Below are 26,606 nucleotides of genomic sequence, written 5' to 3'. Positions count from 1 at the left end.
TTTCCTTCATTTCTTTAGTCTTTCAATTTTGTTCTAACATTTCTTGGTGCCTGATTTCTGTCTAATCTTTGAGTAAGGTTTTTCTTTTCTTTTTTTTTTTTTTTTTTTTTTTTTTTACTTCTAACTCTTAACTGTATATATTCTTTTCATTCCACTTTAGAGCTCTCATTTTCTTTATATGATTATTTTTTAACTCTTGCTTCATTTCTTCCAGGAACAACCAAGTAGAATTTGTGGCACAATTATACTTTCTTTGACCATTTGATTAAAGATGACAGGAAGTTATTCTCTTCTTCTAGGTTTGTAATTGAAGCATCCTGCAATCCATAATATTTCTTTATCTTCTGTGTTGTTTTTATCTTATTTTATGTTATATTGCTTATTATATTTTTATATTATTATGTCAGTTTTCCAGCTTAACTTCCTGAACAGAAATTTTGTATATAGAGCCAGGCTCTGTGCCCTTCTGGAAAGGCTAGTAAAGCCTTCTTTGTAGACTATTACCTGGGATCTGGGCAATAAAAAGGAAAAGAAAACTGTGTGCAGGTAGTGTAAGCAGCAGGAAAGCATAGGCCAGAAAGGTCTGATCACTGCTATCACTGCCCCTGTGAGACTCTATAACTTCTTATTTTGGTCTGGGGTCAAAATGAGGCTAATGCACATACCAGCTGCCACTGGTCAGATTCTGGTCTGAGTTTCCAGCTGCCTGCTCCTGGCATACAATTTCATGCTTCTCTGGCTCTCCTTCCAGCCCCAAAACAACAAAATATAGAGGGAGGTTTTGCTACTTGGATCCTTTTCCTAGTATCAGGAAGCTCATGACCATAGATCAAAAAACACACTTACTATAGTTTGGATTTCTTATTTCTTGATTTGGTGCCCTGCCCCCTTTTAATCTTTTACACCCCTGTGGGACACTGGGAGTAGTCTCCCATGAGCAAAAACAGGAGAATATTTATACTGTGATCATATAATAACAGAAAACACTTTTGAAAAACTTCTGAACTGTTTCATGCAATGATCGATGACTGCAAAGAAGTGATGGACTAGAGCAGTAGCATCAAACTCAAGCTGCAGGTGTAACAATGACTTAGAAAACCACAAACTAAAAATTACCTATATTGTAATGTATTTTTACTTATTTTGTTAAACACGCCCCAATCACACTGTGTGAGTGATACCTCTGGATTTGATGGTGCAAAATGAGACATATATTTTTAGACATGGTCAGCAAGCTCAAGTATTTGGTTTAACAAAATTTATTAATTAAAAGGAGAAGGTTGTTTGTGGAAAAAAAGAAGAAAAAAAGCATCTAAAAATATTTAAGAGAAAGTAAAAAAGTTCAAAACAAATAGGATAACAGCTAAAATCTTTTAAAATTCAATATATGTTTTTTAGAAAAAATACTTGTATGTAAAAATAATTGATATTCTGATATTCAATCCTTCTTATTTGCTCTTCGCATACTTAAAATTTCATGATTAAAAAAGAAAATTTAACTTAAAAATTTTTTTGAAAGAAATTAAAGCAAGAAGAAGGCATCTAGAAGAAGAGAATTATCAATAGTACAAATCACTACTCAGAATTTAGGCAAGGCCCTCCCCCCTCAAAAAAAAGATAATGACAAGATCGTGGGATTTAACATTTAAGAGAGAACTAATCATCTCTGAGAACAGGTTTGATAAAATAAAAAGGGGTTAAAAAGTGAATGGAAAGAACAAGAGGTTTGCCCAATGAGTTCCTCAAAGGTGGGGTTGCTATTTGCCTTTTTTGGTATCCCCAGAACATATACAATGTCTGGAACACAATAGGCACTTAAAAATGCTTGCAGACTGATGAACTGACTGACAAAATAGGAACCATGGTAAGAATAATCTTACCATGTTTTGGCAGACAAGAAATGTAGAAATGTTTTAATTATACAGTAGCCTAATGCTGGAATAATGCTTCCCTTCTGCCCTGCTCCATTCTGGAATCCTTTAGTAATACAACCTTCCAAATGAAAAGTTATTAGAGAAGGGGATTCCTATCTGCTCTACTCTCTCCCACTGGTTTTTTCCCTGTTATAAATAAAAATGCATGCCTAATTAAAGACTTCAGACCTTCAGCATTCATACAATTTTTTTTTAAGACTAAAAAAAACCCACAGAAAATAAATATTTGACAAAAATGAAAAATCTGGTAAAGAATCCTAAGAAGCTGATTAAAAAAAAAAAAAAAAACCTGGTTGTAATCAATAACAACAAATTAATCTTTTTAACCAGCAAAAGACCTTTGGAAGTATAAAGATGGAATACATCTTTTGTATTCCTGTCACTCAAAATCATGTTAGATTTTATCTGCTCTTCTATCAAAAGGCAAATATTTTGGATTTTAGAGTTTCTTCTTTATTTCTTACATGATCCCATGGTCAAGACTCAGAAAGCTTTCCTTCAGGCCCAGCCCACCATCAGCAGCAGGCACCTTCTCAAGCCTTCCAATACCCAGCAGCCAGCCCTGTTCCCAGGGCTTCTCTCCCTTCTACAGAACAGACAGATCTCTGTGTCAGGCACCCAGATGAAATAAGCTTCATTTATTTATTCACATACCTGTAGACTCAATCAGTCAGTTCTGTATGCTTGTTTCCAGGCCTCTTACCAATACTGGCATCTTTCTTAGTCTGAGGGTTTCCCTAGTCTCAGGAGAAATCTGTTTTGCAGAGAAATTTATCTAATCATCAATTTAGTCCTCTTCCCCCCTCTGCCCCCCCCATTTTTCTATTATATAGTAAAGCCAAGCTCAACATCCCAAAATGCAGGGAGGGTCTGAGATTTTTGTCTGTTCTGATTTTAAGTAGGCAAAAACCACACCCCACACTCTTCAAGTTCAATGACAAAAAACAAACAAACAAATAAAAAACAGGGAGGGAAAAATTGGGATAAAACTGGGTACAGCAGACTATCATTTAAGTTTGTGAATGATTTCCTCTTGAGTGTGGTAAGGCTAAATGCAAATGAACAAGAAGGCAATTGTCAGCTGCATTATCATTTGACCAATAGGAGCCCAGCTCCATCTTGACTGTGCACCAGACTGCATTACCAACAGACCAGACCAACGCTCCATCAGCATCCGCCGAGAACAGGTAGGTCTTTATAATTTTTTATCATGGAGGAATTAAGCACCAGATATATTTGAAAAACATTTTATTAAGAAACCGGGCAAAGCATTTTTCTCAATGTATATGTTTAAGCTCTGAATTTTCTTACCCTGAAAGAGAGGCTTTTATTCTGTAAATAAATACCAAAGGCTGTCTTGTCTAGCCCGAACTCCCTCTTATCCTGTGTGCCTTAATAGAAAATTGATGACCATGCTATTATATGGGAAATCTAATCCTCCCAGCCCCTGGTCAGTAAACTGAAATGCATCGGATGCTTCCCAGCTGCTTGCCAATTTCACCTTCTGCAAGATATTTCATTTCAGCAGCATTATCTGTCCTGACAAAGGATTTCCTTGAAGAAAAATCTAGACTAAAAGCAAATATTGTTGAAAGATGATTTCTGATATGTATAAATTATATTATGCTGAAAAAAAACAAAACAAAGTAGACTACCTGTAGAAAATTTTTAAAAATAAAATAGCAAGATTCATATGAAAATACAATCTGTTTTTGATTATAATACAGACAAAAGAGCTAATAGGTATATTATGTTGTAACCTAACACTTAAAAGCCTTTTCTGTTATTTAACTAAAATAATTTTGCTTCTAAATGTATAATCCAAGTCAAAAGTTATTTTTAAAGAAAGACCTTTAAGGTATATTTTTATGGGGGGAAAAGAGGAAGGGAACCAGTCAATCATTTTATATCCATCACATCATATGGGTATAGGAATGGATAGGACTGTTCTTAAAATGACCATATGGAATAAAAAGAAAATTTCATTTAAAAATTAAAACATGTCTTCACAACTGTCAATTAAGGAAGGTCTAGTACCTTTCCCAGCATTACAGTAATGCTCAAGAATAAGAAGCCTCTGAATGATCAAGCAATCAATAAGGATTTATGAAGCACCTACTGTATGTCAAGCATGCTAAGCTTTGGGGATAAAGAAAAAGGCAAATACATAGTCCTTGTCCTTTAAGAACTCACTATCTAATGGGAGAGAGAATATGCCAACAAGCAGGTTCATATAAAAGACAGAGGAAATATGAGGTAATCTCAGAAGGGAGTAGTAGCCAAAGAATGGTTGTCTGGATTTGAGGAAAAGAAGGAAAAGTCTACTGCAGAAGGTGGTTAAGTGGAGTTAAAAAAAAAAAAAAAAGAAAAGAAAAAGAAAAAAAAAAAAAGAAAGAAAGAAAAGACAGAGAAAGGTAGGACCCAGAGATGAAGAAGGGAGCACTGCCTGCCTGGGGAACTTCAAGAGAAATAAACCACAAACTGAAGACAGAGAGCATGAGGCAGGAGTAGCCAGGGGGCTATAGTGTCCCCTGAGCATAGAATACATGGAAGAGAATAAGGCAGAAGACTGGAAAGGAAGGGACCAGATTATGCAGGGATTTACAAACCACATAGAAGATATTTGATATTTGTTCCTGGAGGTGATAGGGCAGGGGTCCTCAAACTACAGCCGCGGGTCAGATGTGGCAGCTGAGGACGGTTATCCCCCTCCCCCTATGAAGTTTATTTAAAGGCCCACAAAAAAAAGTTTTTGTTTTTACTATAGTCTGGCCCTCCAACAGTCTGAGGGACAGTGAACTGGCCCCCTATTTAAAAAGTTTGAGGACCCCTGTGATAGGGAGTCACTGGAATGGGGATGGGGGGCAGGAGTAAGAGTTGATGGGGACTAGAGATAACAGTGTCAGAACTGAGTTTTAAAAAGATGGTGGCTGACTGATGGTAACTGAGAAAAGCTTTAATTCCATTTCATTGGAGCAAGAAAATCATTTTTGTTTAGCAGACATAGCTTCAGGATAGCATTTTAAAAAATAAAACTAATGACCCATTGTCTTGACCTCCCTTCCCCAATAAATCTACATTTTGGTCTAAATTAGTACAAATAATGTAATCCTATGAAGTTATCTCATTCTTCCAATCCACACTGTATTATTTCCATGGGAGTGAAATTAATGTCAATATTTTACATAATTATAACTTCCTACAGTGTGGACTAGAATATTTGCAAATATCACAACAAATGGAACTTGGTTGTATTTCATTACAAATTATTTGATAAAGGAAATTTTCCCTGTTATTTCTCCTTCCAAGGAACAAAAGGACTTATTCAGGTGCTTAGCAAACGACCTATTAATCAAGTAGCTGGATCTAGAAACCAGATCTCTCTTTTCAGGGGTTCAGTCCAGCAGTAGGGTTAAAATACCCAGTAACCATTCTTGCCAATCACAAAACAATCAGAGCACTGGATCCAAAAAAGTCCCAAATAAACAAGAAAACTTTCTCACCAAATATACAGGAAAGTTTATGAGAACAAAAGTGATTATAAATAAAACATCAACATTAGGAAAACATTAATTTGCCATCCAAAATCTTCCAAATTGTAGGTAAAAGATAGTAAATAAGTTTCCCCTGTTCCAAGCTGATGAAATATGTAGTGATTCAGTTTAATCCAGACTCCAATTTTCCTTTCACAAAGACTATAACACTGTCCACTTGATCAATTATTTTTCAAAGAGGCATCTCAGATTGTACCTTTTTTTTTTTTTTTTTTTTTTTTGTGATGGAGGCAAAATGTACTGGAAACTAAGAGACTCATTTAATAGGGAAATGGCTGAATCAATTGGGACATGAGGAATACCACTGTACTATAAGAAATGACAAATAAATGGGTTAAGAGAAATCTGGAAGATTTTTAAGGACAGATACAGAGGGAGACAAGTAGAACCAGAACAATTTCTTCTGTAACATCAGCAACACTGACAATTCTAGCAGGCTGAAGAACTTTCATTCATACCCCTATCAAAAGGAAGAGAGGAAGAGATTTGCCCACTTCCCACCAGAGAAGTGCTGGCCACATAGAGAATGAGATATAAATTTTTTGATATGGCCAATATAAGGACTTGTTTTGCTTGACCTATGCTTTTGATGTCATGAGGCTTCTTTTCCCCCAGAATGGAAAGAGAAATGGGGAAAAAATAAATACTTGGTAATTGAAAAATTAAAACAAGAAATTTAAAGCACCATCCTTAAATATAAAGGAAAATTCAGCCCAACTGTTTTCCATCCAAAAGCCTGTCTAGACCAGTCAGTGTATAATGACCCTGCCCTCCCTATGGAAATATTCTATCAGGGAATTTTTAAACACTAGAAAGATTAAAAGGAAGAGGGGGGAATTATAACAGCAGCTATGTCTACCACCCTACTCCCCAGATCAAAAAGGAGACTTTTGAAGAATTGCTTGCCTTGAAAAAAATTAAAGATTCCTTTTTATATTAATTTTAAATGTATCACATTCAAACTTTAATTTGAGAAATGAAAATGAAAAAATCCTAATGATATGGTTTTATTTTGCCTCACAGATTTTACCTAATGCTATGAGGTAAAATTAAGTATTTTAAAATATTAAGCTATCACTAATCATTAAAAATAATGATTCTGCAAAACTTATCTTTCTTTGTATAATTTTCTAAGTATAAAAGAAATGTATAACATGCAAGTTGAGATTCTTTAAAATATCTTTTTAACATTATTCTTGGAAGTTATTCTTTCAGTCCAACTTGTAAGAAAGAAATATGAAATTAAATCAAACTACTAACTATCCCCCATCCCCTTTCCACTAAGTACAAGGTATGTTTCAGGGTACAAGGGCAAAGTATGTTACAACCACAAAAAAATGTCTAATACAATGCATTAAAATAGTAATTTAAACTCCACAAAAATGTTTAAGAACCTGAAAAATCCTTCCAGAAAATCTTTCCAGCCTCACCACAATTTAACACAGGACATTACTTAAGCATTACTTCAGATAGAAGAATACAGTCAAGTACTCCCTTATCTGGGGCTGCAGGGAGGGGAAGAGAGATTACAGATATGGTTTAAATTACAACTAAGTGTGTGTATTAGTACCCATGCCCATGCCTGCCCACCCACCTACCCAAAGCATCTCAAGCAGATTCAAGCTGTGTCCTGGGCCTTTGGGGACATACTGTATATAAGATATGTAGATATATGTTATGTACATATGGTCTAATATACATACATGTCTGAAAATACTATACTATCCAGACTTCATCCCTCCACCCCCCCCCTCCCAAAATCTGATACAAAAACATAAATGTGTCTTCTAATCAATGTTCTTTTCTTAATGTGTGACTATTTTGTTTTCCTTTCAAAAAGATTTCATTTTAAAATGCCAAAAGCCAAGAATGAATATTAGTGCTTTTCCAGGCAAACTTTTGCAAAGTCCCTGCTTATTTCCCCTCCCAACAGGAATACCTGACACTCCCACAGGTACACAGGTGGGACTACTGTTCCCAGAAACCAGAGCCATCCTCAAAAACTCTTCCAAAGGGGTCAACAAAATTCACTGTTCTGTTCATTATGCCTCTGTCCTAAGTAGCCTAATCTCAATTCTCAAGGCATAAGGCCAAACTCAATATAAATACAAAATAACTGGACATTAAAAAGGATACAGAGACAAGATATTCATCAAGTCTTTTTTGAAAGAAAAATATAGCTTCTTTTTTTCTCTCTGAGGAGGATAGGGAGAAGAGTTATTTCACCATCTCTGACAGACTGACAAGTCTTCCTTTCTGCAGCTTTGGGCTGCAATGAGAGGCCCAATAGCTTACACAGGGTCCCACAGACAGGATGAAGGGTCAGAGTTTAGACACTGAAATCCAGTTGTTTTTTTTTCTATTCAATAATCAGGCTTCCATTATCCTAAAAATACCCACATAACAAATAGATATCCAAGCAGCCCATGGCCCACTTACCTCAAACAGAATTTGATGTGATAAAATTCCAATATAATAAACTCAATTACCAGCATTAATGGAGGGGAACAAAAATATAAATGGCTCAAAATGGTTGTCCAAAAGTCAATTCCTATTTGGCTCAGAGTGTGTTTTTGTACTTCACAGAGCTACCCTCTATGGGCACTCAATAACTGTTAACTTCATTGAAGCCTGAAGTTTTAATTTGATACAGAGAGCAATTGGGGCCCCTGACTGGAGGGTTGGGAAAATGCAGAGAAAGAAGCAAGTGCCAGGAGTCAGCAGGCTAAGTGGCCATTCTTGGGGTATCTGTGACCTCAATGAAGTGGGAATCATCAAGTAGCCATTAGTATGTGTCAATGACATGGGTTCCTCAAACTGAATGGGAAAGCCCTTAATGTAGCTCATACTTTTTTTTTGATTCATTTCTCAACTGTAATCTTTCAAATGAACCAAGTTTTTCTAACCTTATTTCCAAAAAGGTCTTTTAAATATTTAGTAATATAATAGAAACATAGTTTTCCATCACCTCCATCACTGTGGTACCTCCTCTTTGGCTCCATAAGCAGTAGATAGAACGCAAGTCTCCCTGGGTTGTAGAGACATTAATGTGACACTGAGCAGATCATTTCTCTTACCTCAATCTCCCCTCTGTCAAGAGAGGAATGATAAGAACGCTCATAATTCCAGAAATTACAATTCATTAAGACAGGCAGAGAAAGCGGCTTTTGGATTCACTTGGGGTCTCAATAATTTCCCCTCAATTTCCCCCAGAACCCAAAATCCCATGTCTTTGGTTTTGGAGGTACACAATCTTGCAGAATCAAGAGGAAAGAAAGATGCACAGACTTGGGGAGAAATTCTGGGAAGCTTCATATCCAAGACAGATCTAGGCAAAATTAAAGATCAGTGGCTGTCCCTTCCCTGACACAATTCTTCTCCCCACCAACCTCCCTGTATCACCTCCAGTCTTTCCTTCTGTAGCTCTGCAAAATTCTGTTCTGAATATCCATGTAAAACACTTGCCTGTTGGCCAAGGGCAGCTTGATCTAGGCCAACTGGCACCCCAAAGTCAGCCATCTTCACTTGCCCAGATGCCCAAACTGCCAAAGTCTAAGGCCTATCTATTCCCAGTCCCTCAGTTTGTCAGAGAATCCTACTTCTCTTCTTTGGCATTCTCCTCTGCTGTGCTACACAAACCTTTAACTGTCATCTGCATCTATTCATATATTAGTCCCTTTCTTTCCATATTCACCACTCTGGATTATCACCTAGCCTCCTTCTGTCTACATAATCCCTATACTTCAGACTCTTGCCCCCTGCAATGCATTCATTGTTCGTACATGAGCCAAATTCCTTTCTCTTAGGAATAATTCTAAGTACACTGCTCCACTCCTTGCAGAAACTGTAGTTTCCCACTCCTGTGGGAAGTTCTGTGCTTGGAAGCCTTTCCACAGCCAGCTTCACCCCAGCTTCTCTTTCTCTTAGTGCCCATTGTAGCCAAATTGACTAAGATGTCTTTCCCAGCTCCTTGGGGACATCTCCGCCCAAATACTTTTATGTAAGAGCCCTTCCCCAAAGAGGGGCACATGCTTCCTCCACAGTCTGATTATTGCAAGTCCTTCTCTTCCTTCAATATCTGCCAAAGCATCTCCAAGAAGCCTTCCCTGACACCTCAAAGTGGCCTCTTCTACTTCTCAAATGCCCTCAGAGCACTGGGTCAGGATTTCCTCTTTGCCCTTGTCAAATTCTGCTGTGTACTCATTTGTACACATACCATATTCCCTACTAAGATGTTTGAGGAGCTATACCATATTTCTAAGCCAAGTGATTAGAACAATATGGTGTAAACACATTAAATAGGATAAATTAAGCAAAAGGCCTGAATTATAACCTATAGCATTACCCAAAAAGGAAATTTGCATTTCAAAAGTATAAGAAATAAAGTTTCACAGAATGATACTCTTACAATGGCTCTGAGGCAAGTAATGCAGAAGTAATGGAAGTGGGGGCAGGGAGATGGGGGGGGGGGGAGAAGAGAGAAAGCATTTATTAAGGTCCTTCTGTGTGCCAGACAGTGTTCTAAGTACTAGGGATACAAATATGCAAGTAGGAATGTATCTGATCTGAAAGTGTTTATATTCTAACAAGGAAAGAGAGCATGTAAAGGGATTGAGGAAGGAAGTGGTGAGGATGAGGGCACAGTTTAGAAATGACCAGGCCTGGTTTCCAGGTAAGCTAAGGCCAAAACTCTCCTGATACAGTTCAGCATCTGAGGGCAGAATTCAGGATCCAGAAGGAGGAGATTGATTGGAATACAATTACAGGGTTTAGAATGGCCAGGAAGGGAACTCTTTTCTTTGATTTTTCAGTCAGTCAATCAACAAAATAATGAAACACCTACTATGTATCACTCAGTACTAAGTGGTATACACACACACACACACACACACACACACACACACACGCACTCACTCTCTCTCTCTCTGTCTCTGTCTCTCTCTCTTTTCTTTTTTTATAATTTTTTTTCCTGAGGCAATTGGAGTTAAGTGACTTGCCCAGGTCACATAGCTAGGAAATATTAAGTGTCTGAGGCCAGATTTGAACTCAGGTCCTCCTGACTTCAAGACTCTCTATCCACTGCACTACCTAGAAGGAAGACACTAGAATTAAGGAGAATTATAAAGATTTGCTCTAGAAAGTGGTGTTTTAGCTGAGATTTGAAGGAAGCCTGGGAAATTAAAAGGTAGAGATGAGGAGCTTGAGCATTTCAACCTTGGGGGAGCCATCAGTGAAAAGATACAGTGGTGAGAGATGGTGCTGTTCATTACGAAAAGAACAGGCAGGAGGTCAATGTCACTGGAGTACAGAATTCGTAATAAAGCATAATATGGTAGGTACATATCTACTACCTACATTATACATTACCTACATACATACCATAGCCTTTAATTCAAAGGCTTCTTGTTGTTGTTCAGTCATTCAGTGATGTCTGACTTTACATAACTCCATGGACCATCTCACACCAGGACCTTCTATCCTCCACTATCTCCTGGAGTCTATATGGGCTCCATTGTTTCCATGACACTTATCTATCCATATCATCCTCTGCCATCTCCTTCTCTTTCTGTCTTTGATCTTTCCCAACATCAGGGTCCTTTTCAATGAGTCCTGTCCTCTCATTGTATGGTCAAAGTATTTAAGCTTCAGCTTCAGTATTTGTTCTTTTAGTGAAAGAAGTGAACTCCAGCCTGAATTAATTTCTTTTAAGAATTTAGAATTAAGAACCCAAGGTATCTTCCAAAGTCTTCTCCAGAATCACCATTCAAAAATGTTGCTGCTGCAGTGCTCATCCTTTCTTTTATAATCCAACTCTCATATTGCTGGAAAAACCATAGCTTTCTTAGCAAGATAATGTCTCTGAATGCTAAACAGAAGACTTTCTATTTGATCCTAAAAGCAATATAGTGGGGGAAGTGGGGAAACAGTGTCAGAATAGAGAAGGGGACACATTCAAGTGGTGGTACAAAGGAAGAATCACTAGGACTTGGCAACAGATTGGATACAAGAAGCAAAAGGGGGTAAGAGTAGGTTGCAAGCCCCAGGGACTGGAAAGATGGTGGTGTCCTCAACACCAAAAAAGGAGTTTGGCAGTGGGGAAGAGTTTGGAGAAGAAAAAATAATAATGAGTTCTGTTTTGGACATGTGGAATTTAGGATGTGTACAGGACATCTGATTCAAGATCTCTAATTGATAGAGATGCAAAACTGGAGGTCAAGGGAAAGTTAAGATTGGACAAAGAGCTCTGAGATTCATCAACACAGAGATTAGTATTGAACCCATGAAACCTGATGAGATTATCAAGTTAAATAATACAAACTACATTCAGTTAAGAGGTAGGAACTGGCAAAAAATCTAGCCAAAATAAAACTGAAGAGCCAACAAAAAAGTGGGAGAAAACCAGGAGAAAGCAGTGTCACAGTACAAGCATCATATTAACAGGGGAAATCTATTACTGACCCGTCACAAGGAAAGTAAGCAAAAACAAAAAGTTTGCTTTCAGTTTACATGTCAGAGGTGTATCCCAAATCATCACTTAATTTTGAAAAAAAGAAGGAAGCAAGCTTAATGTGGGGAAAAAGTAATTTATTAAGTAAGGGAGTTTTACTTCACCACAAGGCAGAGGTAAATTTGGTTTTTTTATGTCCCCAACATTCCAACAACCTGGGTATTCTGGCTGACAGGATATATGTGTCACTTTGCAATTCTGTCCTCCTATCCACTGTACGTGACCTAAATTATTCTGCCTTTGTGTATTGGGAAAATTAAATTTTGAAGTTTTCTTGAAAATTGTATGTCTAGGCCATGGGTCTCCATAATTTCAAATCTGCTTCCTTACTTTCCCTGCCAAAAGCCTCAGAAGACATTGTCCAGATGTTCCAAGAAGGAGGCTGCACACAATAGGGAGTCCCTTAATTCATGTTTGTACTCTGGAACAGAAATGTAATAAATGAAACAAATGAGACCTCTGGGGACCTAAGTTTGTATCTTTTAAAAGGTGCTTCCCCAGGTTTTTCTAAGCACCATGATCAGCTAACCTACACACCGGCAACAGAACTCAGTTCAATGACGACTACAGTAAACAACCACCAAAGATGTAGTTGTCCTTGCTGAAGGCCATCGTTGCTACTGGTCTATTATGCTCTCTCAATTACTGTCCTCCTGACCCAGATCTTCTGACCCAGTAGTGTTGGATACAGAGAAAAGCCAGAGTCCCAGAGGCACATCATATAAAAGAAGTAACCAGTGACAGGAAAGTCAAGCAGGAAGGGGTAAAGGGATCCTCACTAGGTTTTTTCCAAAGGCACAATGTTTTTAAAATGACAAACTGTCTTGTGGGTCAGTTTCTTCAACATTATTCATTAATAACTCAGCTGCCTTTTCTTTAACAATTAAATTCTGCATGTAACTACCACAACTGCATCTATCAGGAATATGTATGTGTGTGTGTTAGTCTGGCTGCTAATTAGAGTTCACTAGAAATCAAAGAAAGTAGTTTACAGTCAAGTTAGTAAAAAGTTATTGAAGGATACCACTAATGGTAGTTGTATGCACTATACGTATTTTCCAAGGATTTTTGGTGATATCCATATTCCACCTATAAATTTGCATCACATGTAAGTTAGTTTAACACATTTCTTTTTCCCTTTTTTAAAATCTTTATAGCCTCTTTTGGACCAATCACAAGCAATGAATTCACTAAGCATGGCAACTGTAAACATCACTCTCTGGAATGAGACCACTAGTACCACTAGTCCATCTACTACCACATCAGCCTACCAGTACATTGGCTTCCAAGTCCAAAAGGTTTACCCTTTTCATGATAACTGGAACACAGCCTGTTTTATCATCATGCTATTATTTATATTTACGGTTGTCTCTCTGATGCTCCTGGCCTTCATTTATGAGGTGCTTGATTGCTGCTGCTGTGCCAAAGACAAAACTCTGAGCGACTTGGAAAGTGAGCCAAGCCCTCTGCGAACCATGATGGACAACATCAGAAGGCGGGACACTGAAGTGGTGTAGTACCCAGAGAGGAATGCCAGAAAGATCCAAGACAAAACACTGGCACAAAGCTTCTCACCTTTACTAAGGGGGAAAGACAGAGGGGAATCCTGAGATCCTGACCCACACCGGGGGGTGGGGGGGAGAGCAATATCCATCTCAGCCAAGCACGATGGGGAGCCCAAGGGGTTATCAGAGTTCTACCACATCAAGTTCTCAGTTATCCTTTTGTAAGAAAATATTGTAGTACAAGTTAAATTTTCTGAGTGGGATTCACTGTATGTATCCATAGTAAAATCCTTATAAATACAGTTTTGAAAATTCAAAATGGGTTTTGTCATGGTATCCCCCAAACTCCCATTTTACTGACAGTAAAATTTACCGAGGATCAGAAAACACAAGAGATTTTGCCCAAGATCAGACACAGGCCTTCAGGTTTTCAGTAGCGGATGCAGGATCTGAATCCATACCACCCAAAGCTAAAGTTCTTGGTGTTTCCATTCCTTGTAATTCAGAATCTCTATGATCTAATACTAAGCAATACTAAGAACCAGAAAATACATGGACACAGTATGACTGACATCCTGCTATACCTAATACTAACTTGTATTCTAATATTTCACAGCATAATAGAACTAAGTACTGTTCTCTTTCACATGTTCTTCAATTAAAGAAAGCATCCAAGTGCTCACCTGCAATCAAAATTAAATAAATCCCACTAATATCAATCTCACATTGCCTGTTCTTTCTTTAAAAAAAAAAAAAAAAAAAAAAATCAACATTTTTAATTTTCTAAATTATTATTTTCAAAGCTCCAACCTTGAGAGAGGACTGACATAAGGACTGCAACATTACTGAATATCTCTTGAACCAATTAGTAATGAATAGATAGCCAGAAAAGAGAGGAAAAAAATGCATTCCCTTCCCTTTTATTCAGAAGTGCACTGCATCAGACTCAGCTGATGGTTGGTAAATTTTGCCCCAATCCTTCACCCTCCTTTTTTTTGGTTTTGTTTTTTAAACTAATCAAAGTTCTCTGGGTAGAAAAAGATTTGAAAATGAAGGCAGTATTTAAAAATATGTAAAATTAAAAAGTAGTAATAAATTCCTAAAATACTCGTCACCAAGATTTCCCCAAGGACCTCATCTTATTCTGCAGAAATACAAAAAAAGGTCAAAAGTATATATTAAATACAATTACAAACAGAATAATGCTACCAAGAAATCACGAGAGGGAGAATTTTTAATGGATTAAAAAGCCCCAAACAAGTCCTGTATGTTAACAAATTTCAAAATGTAATGAAACTAATTCAACGAGCTATACTTGCTTTTATTTCTTTGTAAACAAAGAAGTATTTAATTTTTTAGTGCCACTGCAACAAAAACTATTTATGCTGAAATGTCCTCCCATATTAATTTTTCCTTTTTGTCTTTCAAATACACATTTCTTTGTTGTTAAGGGCCATCTGTGAACACTTCGTGATTTTAACAAAGTTAACCCTACAAAAAGGCTGTAGAAAACAACAAAAGGATACTGGCTTTGCCAAGTACAAGGATGAGAACAGCCCATCCAACTCTGCTGCTAGTCTCTCTTGTGCATGTGTGACGTGACATCACATGATCAGCTGGCAGATTCTGAGCCCCAGTGGCCACATAAGTAAGGCTCCCCAGCTCAGCTCAAAGCACCAGAAACATAACCCCAAAATGAAGCAAACAAGTCAAACATGTCATGTTCCATTATTTTCCAGTTCTCTCCAGTGGTCAAAGGAGAGAACAGAATGAATCAGTTCCAGCAAACAGAATTTAGGGTTAGCCATCAGAGTTCCAGGAAAAAGGATGTGAACTGAACAAAGGAAGGATCCAACACTTAGATCATGGAAACTAGATTAATGTGTAATTGAGAAATATAACTGAGCACATGGCAATTCAAATACAATAATTGCTAAGCAAAATCCCCAAAGACCCAAAATAGGGAACAGTGACATATGGGCCATATTCCCTCTCACCTTACATCTCCCTTTTGTAATGGGCTGACACTGAGCAGTTGCACTGAGGTTCGGACAAACAAGCACTTAAGGCTAATTACTAATTGGGCAATACTCTATTAGCATTTGCTTGGAAAATGGCCTCCCCACCATTCTGTGCGGGCTCAATCTGTTGGTATATAGGGAGAGGAGGGGGGAGAAGAGGGTGGAGGAGGATGAGTGAGGTGACTCTGATAGAAGAAAGAGGAGATTCCTGCGTCCACTTTCTCTCCTCTCCTTTAACAAATAATAAAAATCAAGGACTTTTGCTTATCCTGACTCCAGCTGATTTTAAAGTATCCACAGTGCTAACGCGGTCTTCACACCTTTCTATTTCCTTTCTGCTGAGGTCTAAAAAGATTTTAATACTGTGAGGGAGGAATTGTCTCCTTTTGCATTAATAAATCAACTCTGGAATCTCATCAACATGGTGTTTCCTCCATCAACCAGATGACAATTCATTCTTGCAAGAACTGATTCTTCTATGCACTCTTCTAGAAAGCTTCCAGAGACCTAAGCCAGCTATTGGCCTTCATTTCTAGGTCACAGAATCAAAACCTTAATGCTGACACACACCCTTTTTACTTTGGAGGTGTCAGTAGAGCACCTGTACCTGTGTCTATGTTACCCCGCTTTGCATTAATTTAGAGAAGAAACCAACCCTTTGATCCAAAAGATAGGAAAATGAAGACTCAAAAGAGCCAAGGGACTTGCTCCAGATCACCCAGGTAGGAGATAAGTAGCTAGTCTTCTTACTAATACTTCAAATCTTCTCTTCTATAATGACAGCCCTTGGCCTCCTTGCTGAGGTCTTTACCATTTGAGATGAGCTCCATCTTCAATGCCTATCAGGCCTCCCTACCCTGCTTGCCTGTGGGGTGCCATGCAGCTCTGCAAATCTTGAAACACAACAACCTTAAAGGGAGCTGTCACAGTAAGCTGCCCCAAGTGAAAAGTGGGGTCTTCAACTAAAAGAGCACTGGGATGCAGTTTAAACACTCCACAAGCTTGCAAATCAATCTGGCCAGCCTGTCTGGGGCTAGTTCCACTGCTCACCTGTGATGCCAGGCCCAAACATGTTCAAATCCACCAAATGAATGGGCTGGCTATTCAAGGAGGACTATGACATCGTCCTTCCTCTCATCCATTAACAATGTCTATCCCTGCATAATGAAGGCTGTATAAGTGTGGAGTTTAATGCAGAAGCAGTACATAAGCATCCTGCCACGCTCCATGTGCAGCCCAAACCAGATTAAAATATAAATGGGAAACATTTTTAAAAATAATGTTAATATGTGGTTTAATGGTCCTATTGCCAAATCATTGGCTTACAGAATATGCATAATACTTATCTACTCGTGCCTAAGCATTGTCTGTATCGTCCCAGAGGCACAAGTCACATATACCTAAGATAAAAAAACACCACATCAGGTGTTAGAGCTGCATACAGTAGACCAAATATATATGCTCACCACAGGTACACACCACACAGCATTATGTCAGGGTTAGCATTCCACTAGTGGGCACCACATGGATTCCTGTGCAACCTCCTTTTAGTAGCACTCCTGATCATAGTAATACTTTAACTCTAATCAATGTGATCACTTTTTGTATCTCAAACCTCCATACTTTGTATATGTGAGTCAATAATTCTGAAGCCTAAAGGCTAGAATCCTAATTCTAGAACTATGGATGAAAAGGACTATTCTCCAATGTCTGCTCTCTTGGCCCATCCCCACTTCCAAGTGGAATATTAAGTAATCAAGGGATGGCTTTTACACTGAATCCCTAAACTGTCTCAGTGCCAGCTGAGTCAGGACCATGGTCTTTGGAGGCCCAGTCAGGTTACTTTTTCATGTCATGGTCTCTCCTATCCAGAAGCTACTCATCCAAGAGGTACACTCTGCTCTAAGACAGCATTCTCATTCATACCTTCCCCCTTGAGTACCCTAGTCATGGAGAGCACTGCATGACCTGTAGAACTCTACAACTTTGAATGGCCTCCAGCAGGAAAAGTCCCGTGGGACCAACCAGTGGGGACAAACTTGGAATTAGGAAACCCAGTCTCAGACGCTAATCCTGTACACAAGCTTTAGTTTCTTTATTTTCACACTAAGGATAATAATAGTATCTACTTTTATAGGGTCAAATGAAAAGGTATATAATGGAATTCGTAAAACCTAAAGCTCACAACATGAATTACTATGGTTATAAAAAGGTCTCCAAAACAGTCTTAAGACACAGTCTCATGCACACAGCAGGTAATAACTGATAAATACACAAGGAATTAAATTCAAGATTTCTGATGGGTAAAATTAAACAATTAATCAACAAGCATTCATTAAGGCACTACTAAGTGGCAGATACCATCCTCAAGAAACACACGTGTGTGCGCGTGCGTGTGTGAAGACAGAGGGAAATGAATGCACACAGCTACACATGTAAATAAAGGACAGGAAAAGAAATATCAGGTAGCTGACAGAGGAAAAAGGCCAACCTGTTCCAGTCAGGAAATTAAGGAATCTTCGTTTTTGGTTTTTATTTTATCCATGTGACCTTGGCCCCCAAAACATGAAACAGAGCTTTGACCTTAAGATACCTCAAGCCAAAAGAAAACAATAAAAAAAATCAATAGATCTGAAATCAATATACTGATCTCCCACCAGGCACTGGGTCACATCCTGGAAAGTTTCACTACTGAGTCACCTCTGTAGTTCTTTTGTACCCTCAGCTGGCCCAGCCTGGGAACTAGTGAATTCACACTCACCTTCTAGCAGGGTAGGGCTAGCAACAACCCTCAAATGATACTGCTTCAAGATAGAAATCCACTGGAGAGAACTGGAGAGCCCACAACCAGCCACCAATTACATGGGCACACTAATAAATATCACCAGGATAGAAGAGAAAAACAAATCTCAATTCCAGATTCAACTTCATAAAATGTGACTTAAAAAAAAAAGAGTAAAAGTCTTGTATAGACTCCCTCCCTCCATAACAATTTTTGTTATCTTCACTGTCCATCTGAGTTTGCTTTTCCAGAACATTTTTGCCAATTTCTCTATTTCTTTTAAAGGGTAGAAACAAACACAATTAAATGATCTAACCCTCAAAGGAGTGTTATGAAGCTTAATAAGTCAATGTTTATAGAACACTTTAGTAATGAGTTATTCTGAGAAACTGTATATCTAAAAACAGCAATTTGTAACACTTTCACTCCTAGTGAGAGCCAAAGTTTGGATACACATTGAACCTTGCGCATCAATGCTTTTTATCTTTGTTTTGGGTTGGGGTTTTCTTTGGGGGGGGAGAAGGACATTACACTATTGGGGCAAAATTCTTTAGGAACCTTCCCTACTCTACTCTCTTGAAAGGGATTGCCAGACTGCCTGATCAACCTTACTTAGGCTGAATCCTCCTTGACAGCATTGAAGAACAGAGATGCATCACTGTAAAGTCATTTAAGGTATAAACTAGAAATGGGACAATTTCTCCAGTGGCTAGACTTTGTGTATTTATAGTCACATTAGCGAGGCCAATCTACCTGTTTATTTAAAAGGATATTGTTAGCTCGGAGCCCAGATTAAAAATTAAATGTAAGCAGACTTTGTGGGGTTTGAAAATTAGTGTTGAATTTTATTTAAAACTTACAATGAATTCGGCAGTTTTTAAGAAACCAAGGTGAATTTAAGCATAACACACTCTGGCCATCTAGAGGGAGTGCTAAGCTCAGAGCCTACATCATGAGCTGGCTCATATGGCTGGTTGCTGGGTCAGCCCTCACTTCCTGCCCTTTACTCCTCTACAATGTCCCTTCTGCTGGCTCATGTTCCAGAAAGGATCTCAAGAGCCCTTCCACTTTGTTCCACTATGATGGAGCCAGGGCCAGAGGCAGAATCCACCCTTAGGCTTCATTGGACCACTGTACTATTTCAATCTCAAATCCTATTTTTGTTGGGGACAGCTTGAAGCTCCTCCACTCATTATTGCTTAACCAAAGATTAGAAGGGAAAGGGCCTTCAGAGACTGTCAGAGGTAGCCTCCTCATCTTGGAGGTGAGCCTACTTACCACTTAAGTCCTTCTCAAGAAACTGCTGGAAAAGTACACAGAGAAGTGGCCTCAATGCCAGGAAAAGCTGCATTGGCAGCCCACTGGAATCAGTGAGAAAGGGCCCATGTGACCCTGGGTGAGTCTTGTCATCTCATGGCAACACTATAAGGGATAGCTTCTGAAGTTCCCTCTACTGAAGCAGAGTCAAGATGGCTGAGTAAAAGCAGGGTCTCACCTGAACTCTCCCTCAAACCTCCTCCAAATACCTTTAAATAATGACTCTAAACAAATTTTAGAGCATCAGAACCCACAAAAAGGTGAGGTGAAACAATTTTTCAGTCAAAGACTGCTTAGAAGATCAGCAGGAAAGGTCTATATGCACCAGGGTGGGAGCGCAGGTCACGCCAGCACTGCCCCAGCAAACCAGGAACAGGCCTTGGGAGCCTCTATATCAGTGGCAACGATGGCAGTTTCTAGACCTCTCACCCAGACAGCAAAGACAACTTGGTAGGTTAGCAGGGAAGGTTTGCCACACTAGAGTGAGAGGGGAGCTAGCCTTGGAAGCCACTGAACCAGCAGCAGCAGCAGCGGTGGCGGCAGCTTCTAGTGATCTCAGTGCACAGACTAGGGTTGAACAGGTGGTCAGAAGGAGAGCACAGGAGTCTCCTTGCTAGCCCCGAGGCAGGATTCTGTTGCTTCGCTCCTACTCAGATCCAGGACACAGTCCTGACTCATAGTCCCAGGGTGAGAAGGAATACTGGTAGACTAGCACTTAAAGCTATAGGAGGAGAACCTCCTCACAGTTTCAAGGTAGAAGAGTGCTTGTGATCACTCAGACCAGACCAAAGGCTAGGATAATAAACACACTTCTTACTTCTCCTTGGAAGAACTGAAAACTCACAGATCCCTAGAAGGATCTCTGAAAACAGCTACTTGGGATAGTATAATCTCCTCCCTGGAAACAGTCTTACTTCAACAAAGAGGTAAAAATCAAGTAATAGGCTGGGAAAATGAGAATCTTTTTCTGACCATAAAAAATTACTATAGTGACAAATAAGATGAAGTTCCCTCTATCACTGAAAGCATAGGACTTTGATGGTCCAGTTTTGGCCCTATCTTTGCTAAGATTCCCAGGTCTCCATGATACTTCCCAGACATTTTTTTAAATCCTTCTTCAGTGCTTTCCCTGTTCCTGTTACTATGTTGTTTTCTTTCATCAGAATGTGAATTCCTTGAAATTAAAGAATGCCTAGCATGCTTCCATTTTTATCCCTGGAATTTGGCACTGGCACTGGCACATTAGTAGATAAACACCTACTGAACGATGAGTACTTTTTTCTTCATACCATTTCTTTTCGTTTACATTATGCAGCCATAATGCATATTCTCTTGGGTCTAATATATCACTTGGAATCAAACTAGTCATCCTGTACTTCTCTGAATTCTCCAAATTAATGTCTGATAATAAAATGATATTTCATTATACCAATAAACATCCAAATATTTCCCAACTAACGAATACCCATTTTGTTTCTAATTGTGGCAACAATGAAACTTTTCCTTCTGTCCTTAAGATGTATCAGTGGGCTGTCTTAGTCAAAGCACAGATAGCTCAGTTACTTTTCTGATTTACAAAACAATCAGACCAGCTCTCTGCTTCACTGACAATGCATTAATATACCCAGTCCTCCCACATGGTGTTCAATGGTAACCACTTCCATTTTTGTCTTCCTTGACAACTTCCAGGACCTGAGATAAAACTTGATTTTTCATTTATCTTATTATTAGATTTTAGAGCATTTCTTCATGATTATTCATAATTTTCAATCCTTTGGAGAACTTCATATTCTTTGATCATTTAGCTAGCTGAATACAGTCCTTGATCTTATATGTTTGTGTCAGTTTTTCACTTGATTTATCATGGTTATGAAACATATCTCCTTTTATTCTCTATGGATTTTTTTTTCTAAATAATGTGACCTCTTTACTCAAAGCTTACAGTGGATGTGGTAGAAGATGTTGTTCTGAACTTAATTTCTATCAGACTGTTTTTCAAGTTTTTGCTGATATTCTTATCAAGCATCAACAATAACATTGAAACAAAACAAAATCAAAAATAAAATGGAAAAAATGAAATAAAATAAAGTCCAGGTCCAGGCCATTTTCCCTGCTATGAACCTGATGAACAAGAAAATCTGCATGTACTTTAAAGAACAGACTGGGGGGGAAAAAAAAAAAAAGACTGCATCTGAAATCCTGAATTGCTATCATTACAGTTTAAATGAGCTTTTGTTGTTTGTTTTTGTTTTTAGTACATAATAAATTTAACACAGTGATTGCAAAATTGTCCTGCCCGTCTTCCCTTCTAAACTTCTTTCTGTTCCCTTCTGTGTATTTTCTTAATGTTTTAGTTAACATTACATCCCTCTCCTTTTCCCTATAATTCTCTCTCTTCAAAAACTAAAAGCCTACCCTCAGAATCCACATAGAAAGGCCAAATAGAATTATCTACTGATCATGTCTGAAAACTTATGTCTTGTTTTGCATCCTGAGTGTACCTTTTCTCTCTGAGGAAGGAGAAGCAGGTTTTGGTGTCAGTCTCCTGGAACTATAGTTGGTAGCTATGCTGATTGACATCCTCAAGGCATTCAATGTTGGTCTGTAGTCTGCTCACTCCACTCTACATTAGTTCACTAAAATCTTCTCAGGTTTCTGTGAATCTGTCCCTTTCATCAGCATGATTATACAGCAAAACACCTGTCAATCCTAATACGCTCAATCTCCCCTAGATTGAAGGATGCCTTCTTTGCTTCTAGTTCTCTTTCTGAAAGGGTGTGTGGGGTATGTGTGTGTGTGTGTGTATATGTGTGTGTGTACACTTTCAAACCATTCAAACAGCAGCAAATGGTTTAATCAAGAGGGCAACTTGACACAAGCTTCTAAAAGTCTTCCAAAATAATAACTGGCACAAGTTGGAACGTATACTATTTCTGATTTGAAAAAAAATTAACTGAGATAAGATCCTTCTACAATCAAGAAGAAATGGATCAGATTCAGTTGGTTTTTGATGCAATTTTTTAAAAAAAATATTCAAACCATCTTTTAATTCCACCAATTCAAACTATCTCCTTTCAAATCCATAAAATGACAGTGCATAAAAGCAAGCCTACCAAAATGTCTTCTATTGTTTTTCAAAGCTCTAAATTCAAAATCACATGAAGCAAAAGCATTATGAAGTGACAGTTAGTTGGTTCAGTGAATAGAGCTTGGAGTCAGGAAGATCTGAGTTCAAATCTAATAGAGACACATATTAGCTATTTGAACCTCTTCCCACCTCTACTACCCCATAGAAGACCATTTGAGGCTTCTGAGTGCCCCAGCACAGCAGGACACATTCTACAAAGCCCACACAATCACAAAACCCATCACATCTCCCAATTTCTTGTAAATAACCATGGGTATGGCTAAGCACATTGAAAAGAGCCCCAGCACTGAAGAGGAAGAGCCTGCCTTCATACTCTACCTCTGCCATAAGGCCTTTGGAAAACTGATTTCACTTCCCCACCTGTAAAATGAGGCCCTGGCAGCCTCTTCCAGCTCTTGGTCCAGGATCCTCCCACATTGGAATCAAAGCTGAAGAGCATGGCTCACAGTCATGGGGCAGAAAGAAGGGAGGGAAGGAGGCAAGCAAGAAGACTTGGGAGATCAAGACTGTTGATGTAGGCAACCATGTGAAAAGATAAACCAATCCCCTCATTTTACAGAAGAGAAAATAAGAAGATAAGATGATATTGACAAAAATTACTGTAGAACTTCAGCCTGCAGATTTCTAGTCCAGGCTCTTCCACAGTCCCACCTGGACTTTTCAGACCTAATGATAATACTACAAATTCTAGTGATTACTTCCTATTCATTCGGTGGAGAGCTTGCTCTGTATAAGTCTGTTTGCATGTAATCACTGCCATCATATGGTAAACTCCTGGAGGACAGAGATCATTTTTGGTCTCTTTTTGTATTCCCAGTGCTTAGCACAATGTCTGACACATAGCAGGAATTTTAATAAATATTGAATTGATAGCACTCATTTCTAGAGTTGTATCATATGGTATACATAGTACTGCCCTGTGAGGAAAGGAATTATAACACTATACTCCTCTTACAGAAAAGCAAATGGAGACCTGGGTAGATCGGGGGACTGGCCCAATCAGCCGCCCAGCTAAGTGTGTGGCAAGGTCAAGGCTCAGGAACCTTAAGTTCAATGTTCTTCGTAAGACATCTAGAGCAGCCCTTGAATCACAGGAGGCTGATTAAGACATAAAAGCAGCTGCTTCTCCTGATTATTAGCTGTTCTTCACAGAACCCAGAAATCCCAGCAGGCCAAGACTAGGGTTCATTAATAAGGACATATGTTCAGAGCTATCACACAGGAAATTGCATGACAAGATTAGAATTATGTGGCAGGTTAGACAGTTTCCTCTTTTTTGCGGGGGAGAAAGGGACAGTTGTTGTTCTTTCATTATAGAGAGGCAACATGTGTAGAAGTGACCCTAGACTCTAAAGAAGGAAGAACTGGCTTCAAATCCTACCCCAGATTCTTGCTAGTTAGTCACTTGGAAGTTTCATTTTCCTCATCTGTAAAGTGGGGATATTAATAGCTATATTAGCCACTTCACAAGGTTGCTGTGAAGCTCAAATGAGATGTGAGTTTGGCAAACTTAAAAATTTTTAAATGTCAGTTATAAATTTTCTCTTAGATAATTAATATGATGAAATAAGCATGCTAGAAGTTCTGGGGTTCATGAACTTGCTTTTTTTTTGTTGTTGTTGTTTTTTACTAAGGCATTTCAGGTTAAGTGACTTGCCCAGGGTCACACAGCTAGAAAGTGTTAAGTGACTCAGATCAAATTTGAACTCGGGTTCTCCTGACTTCAAGGCTGGTGCTCTATCTGCTACGCCACTTAGCTACCTCCATGAACTTGCTTTTAAAACCCTATGGTAACTTGCTTTTAAAACCATACACATTTCATAATAAATGGTTTCTGTGGCAGTCCAATGTTGTTTATTTCATGTGTTTAAAAATCTAATTCTGAGAAGGATTCCAGAAGTTTCACTAGCTTGCAGTCAAAGGGATCTGTATGAAAATGAGATTTTAAAATTCTTGCTTTAAAACAACAAAATAGACTAAATCAAGAATCATTTGGCAAGTCAAGAAGCTTTACATGCCAGGCATTGTGCTAAGCTCCCAGAGAACAAAGAAAAACAAAAGACAGTTCTTGTCCTTGAGGAAATTCAAATCTAATATGGGAGACTAAGTGCAGACAGCTATGTAAAAACAAAATTCAGGATGAAATACAGATAATTACAGAGGCAAGGGTTTGGGAAAGGCTTCTTGCACAAGAAGGAGCTTAAGCTGGGCCTTGAAGGAAGCCAGGGCAGCAGAAAGTCAGGAGCTGAAGGCCCAGAGCAGTGAGGAAACAGGCAGCCTTGGATGAAATAATACAAGGGAACAGAGGTTTGTTGTTTGTTTTTTGTTTTTTGTTTTTTTTTTTGGGGGGGGGGAGACTGTTTCCCAGAACAATGGGATGTTGTACTCTGATAGAGTCTATATTTTGAGAAGAGTTCATCAATTCTCCATCAAAAAACCCTCTCATATCTGTGAATTCTGTTCCCCCTCCACCTCTCTCTTCCATGCTCGCAGGACAAGCACTCGAGTTCAGGCCCTTATTACTGGCTCCCAGTATAACTCTGAAAACCTCCCAACTGATGTCCCCATTTCCAGAGTCTCCCCTTTCCAATTCACATTAGCTGCCAAACTTTAGGATCTCCTGAAAGCATAGATCAGGCCACTAGCTTGTTCAGAATTTCAAGAAGCTACCCGTTCCTCTAGGCACAAATGCAAGCTTTCCTGCTCTGCATCTAAAATCTTTAACAATCTGGTGTCATTCTCTCTTTCCAGATTCATTATTCAAAACTCTCATAACATCCAAAGCAATCTCAATAAACTTTGGATGGAAAATGCATTTGCATTCAGAAAGAGAACTATGAAGATTGAATGTAAATTGAGACATAGTATGGTTACTTTTTTTTTTCTGTCGTGGTTTTTCCCTTTTGTTTTGATTTTTCTCTCCCAACATGATTCACAAAGAAATGTGTATTTAAACATTTAATGTATTTTAAAAAAAAACATATAAAACAAAACTCCCCACAACCTATCAAGCCAACCACAACCTGCCCACTCCTCATACATCTCCATGCCTTGTATACAGGCTGTGTCCTACACCCAGAACACTCTAAGAATCCCTAATTTCTTTCAAAGCTCAACTCAAAAGTCCCATTCTACATGAGGCCTCTCTAGATCCACAACCTCACCAAATGACCTCCTATTTATTTTGGAGCTATGTATATGTGTACATGTTCTCCTCCCCCCTTATATAATGTAAATTCCCTGAAAAGAGGAACTGTGCCCAGGACATATTAAGTGCTTAATCAATAGCTAGTGACTGATTGGAGATAGCCTTTTCTCTTGGCATTCCTTTTGGGGAAGACAGACAACAAGAAAAAAATCTTAATTTTTTATTTATTTTATGGCAATATAGAATAATGCAAAGAAGACAATTTAATAAACACAAAAAAAGTATGGCAATACTTTAGGTTCTTTCTCAATGATTTTACAATGTCTTTGCTCTCTACTTGACAATCAGACACCATCTTAACCTTTTACATATTAAATGTTGTAGCAAATGGGAATGCACTAAGCCCTTGGGGGTATTAGAGTAAAACAAATATGGCAAGTTTCTAATATTTCCACAAATGATTGAGAAATGAACATGGAGCAAAGAAAGATGAGAAAACAAACCAGAGAAGAACATAGCAAAGGACAATTCAGAGAGGGTAGAGACTACCAGGGCAACAACCCTGGAAAACCTCCTAAAAGACACTTCTAAAAAAAAGTGTTCATGAAAATAGGTCAGTTTTATATATTATCCTTCTTTCTGTTGATAAATACAACTTTTAAATAGGATGATGAAGTCTATTTTAATTT

The 26,606-nt window shown here is 38.5% G+C and overlaps 2 protein-coding genes across 2 annotated transcripts in view; one reads left to right on the top strand and one right to left on the bottom strand.

The window, feature by feature from the left end:
* Nucleotides 1–26,606, bottom strand: part of GTF2E2 (general transcription factor IIE subunit 2) — a 93,686-nt gene that overhangs the window by 60,044 nt on the left and 7,036 nt on the right. The window lies entirely within an intron of this gene.
* SMIM18 (small integral membrane protein 18) lies at nt 2,691–13,562 on the top strand. The gene is made up of 2 exons (XM_012551911.3): nt 2,691–3,121; nt 13,154–13,562. The coding sequence occupies exon 2, from the start codon at nt 13,178–13,180 to the stop codon at nt 13,511–13,513; it is 336 nt and encodes a 111-aa protein (XP_012407365.2). The 5' UTR covers nt 2,691–3,121; nt 13,154–13,177; the 3' UTR covers nt 13,514–13,562.

Source organism: Sarcophilus harrisii, chromosome 6, assembly GCF_902635505.1.
Source record: "Sarcophilus harrisii chromosome 6, mSarHar1.11, whole genome shotgun sequence".
Taxonomy (NCBI): Eukaryota; Metazoa; Chordata; class Mammalia; order Dasyuromorphia; family Dasyuridae; genus Sarcophilus; species Sarcophilus harrisii.
Note: the sequence above shows the minus strand (reverse complement) of the source record. Positions and strands in the feature narration are given on the sequence as shown.

Bases quoted from the DNA above. Each gene is read 5' to 3' on its own strand.
- SMIM18 (XM_012551911.3), top strand. From the start codon at position 13,178: ATGAATTCACTAAGCATGGCAACTGTAAACATCACTCTCTGGAATGAG.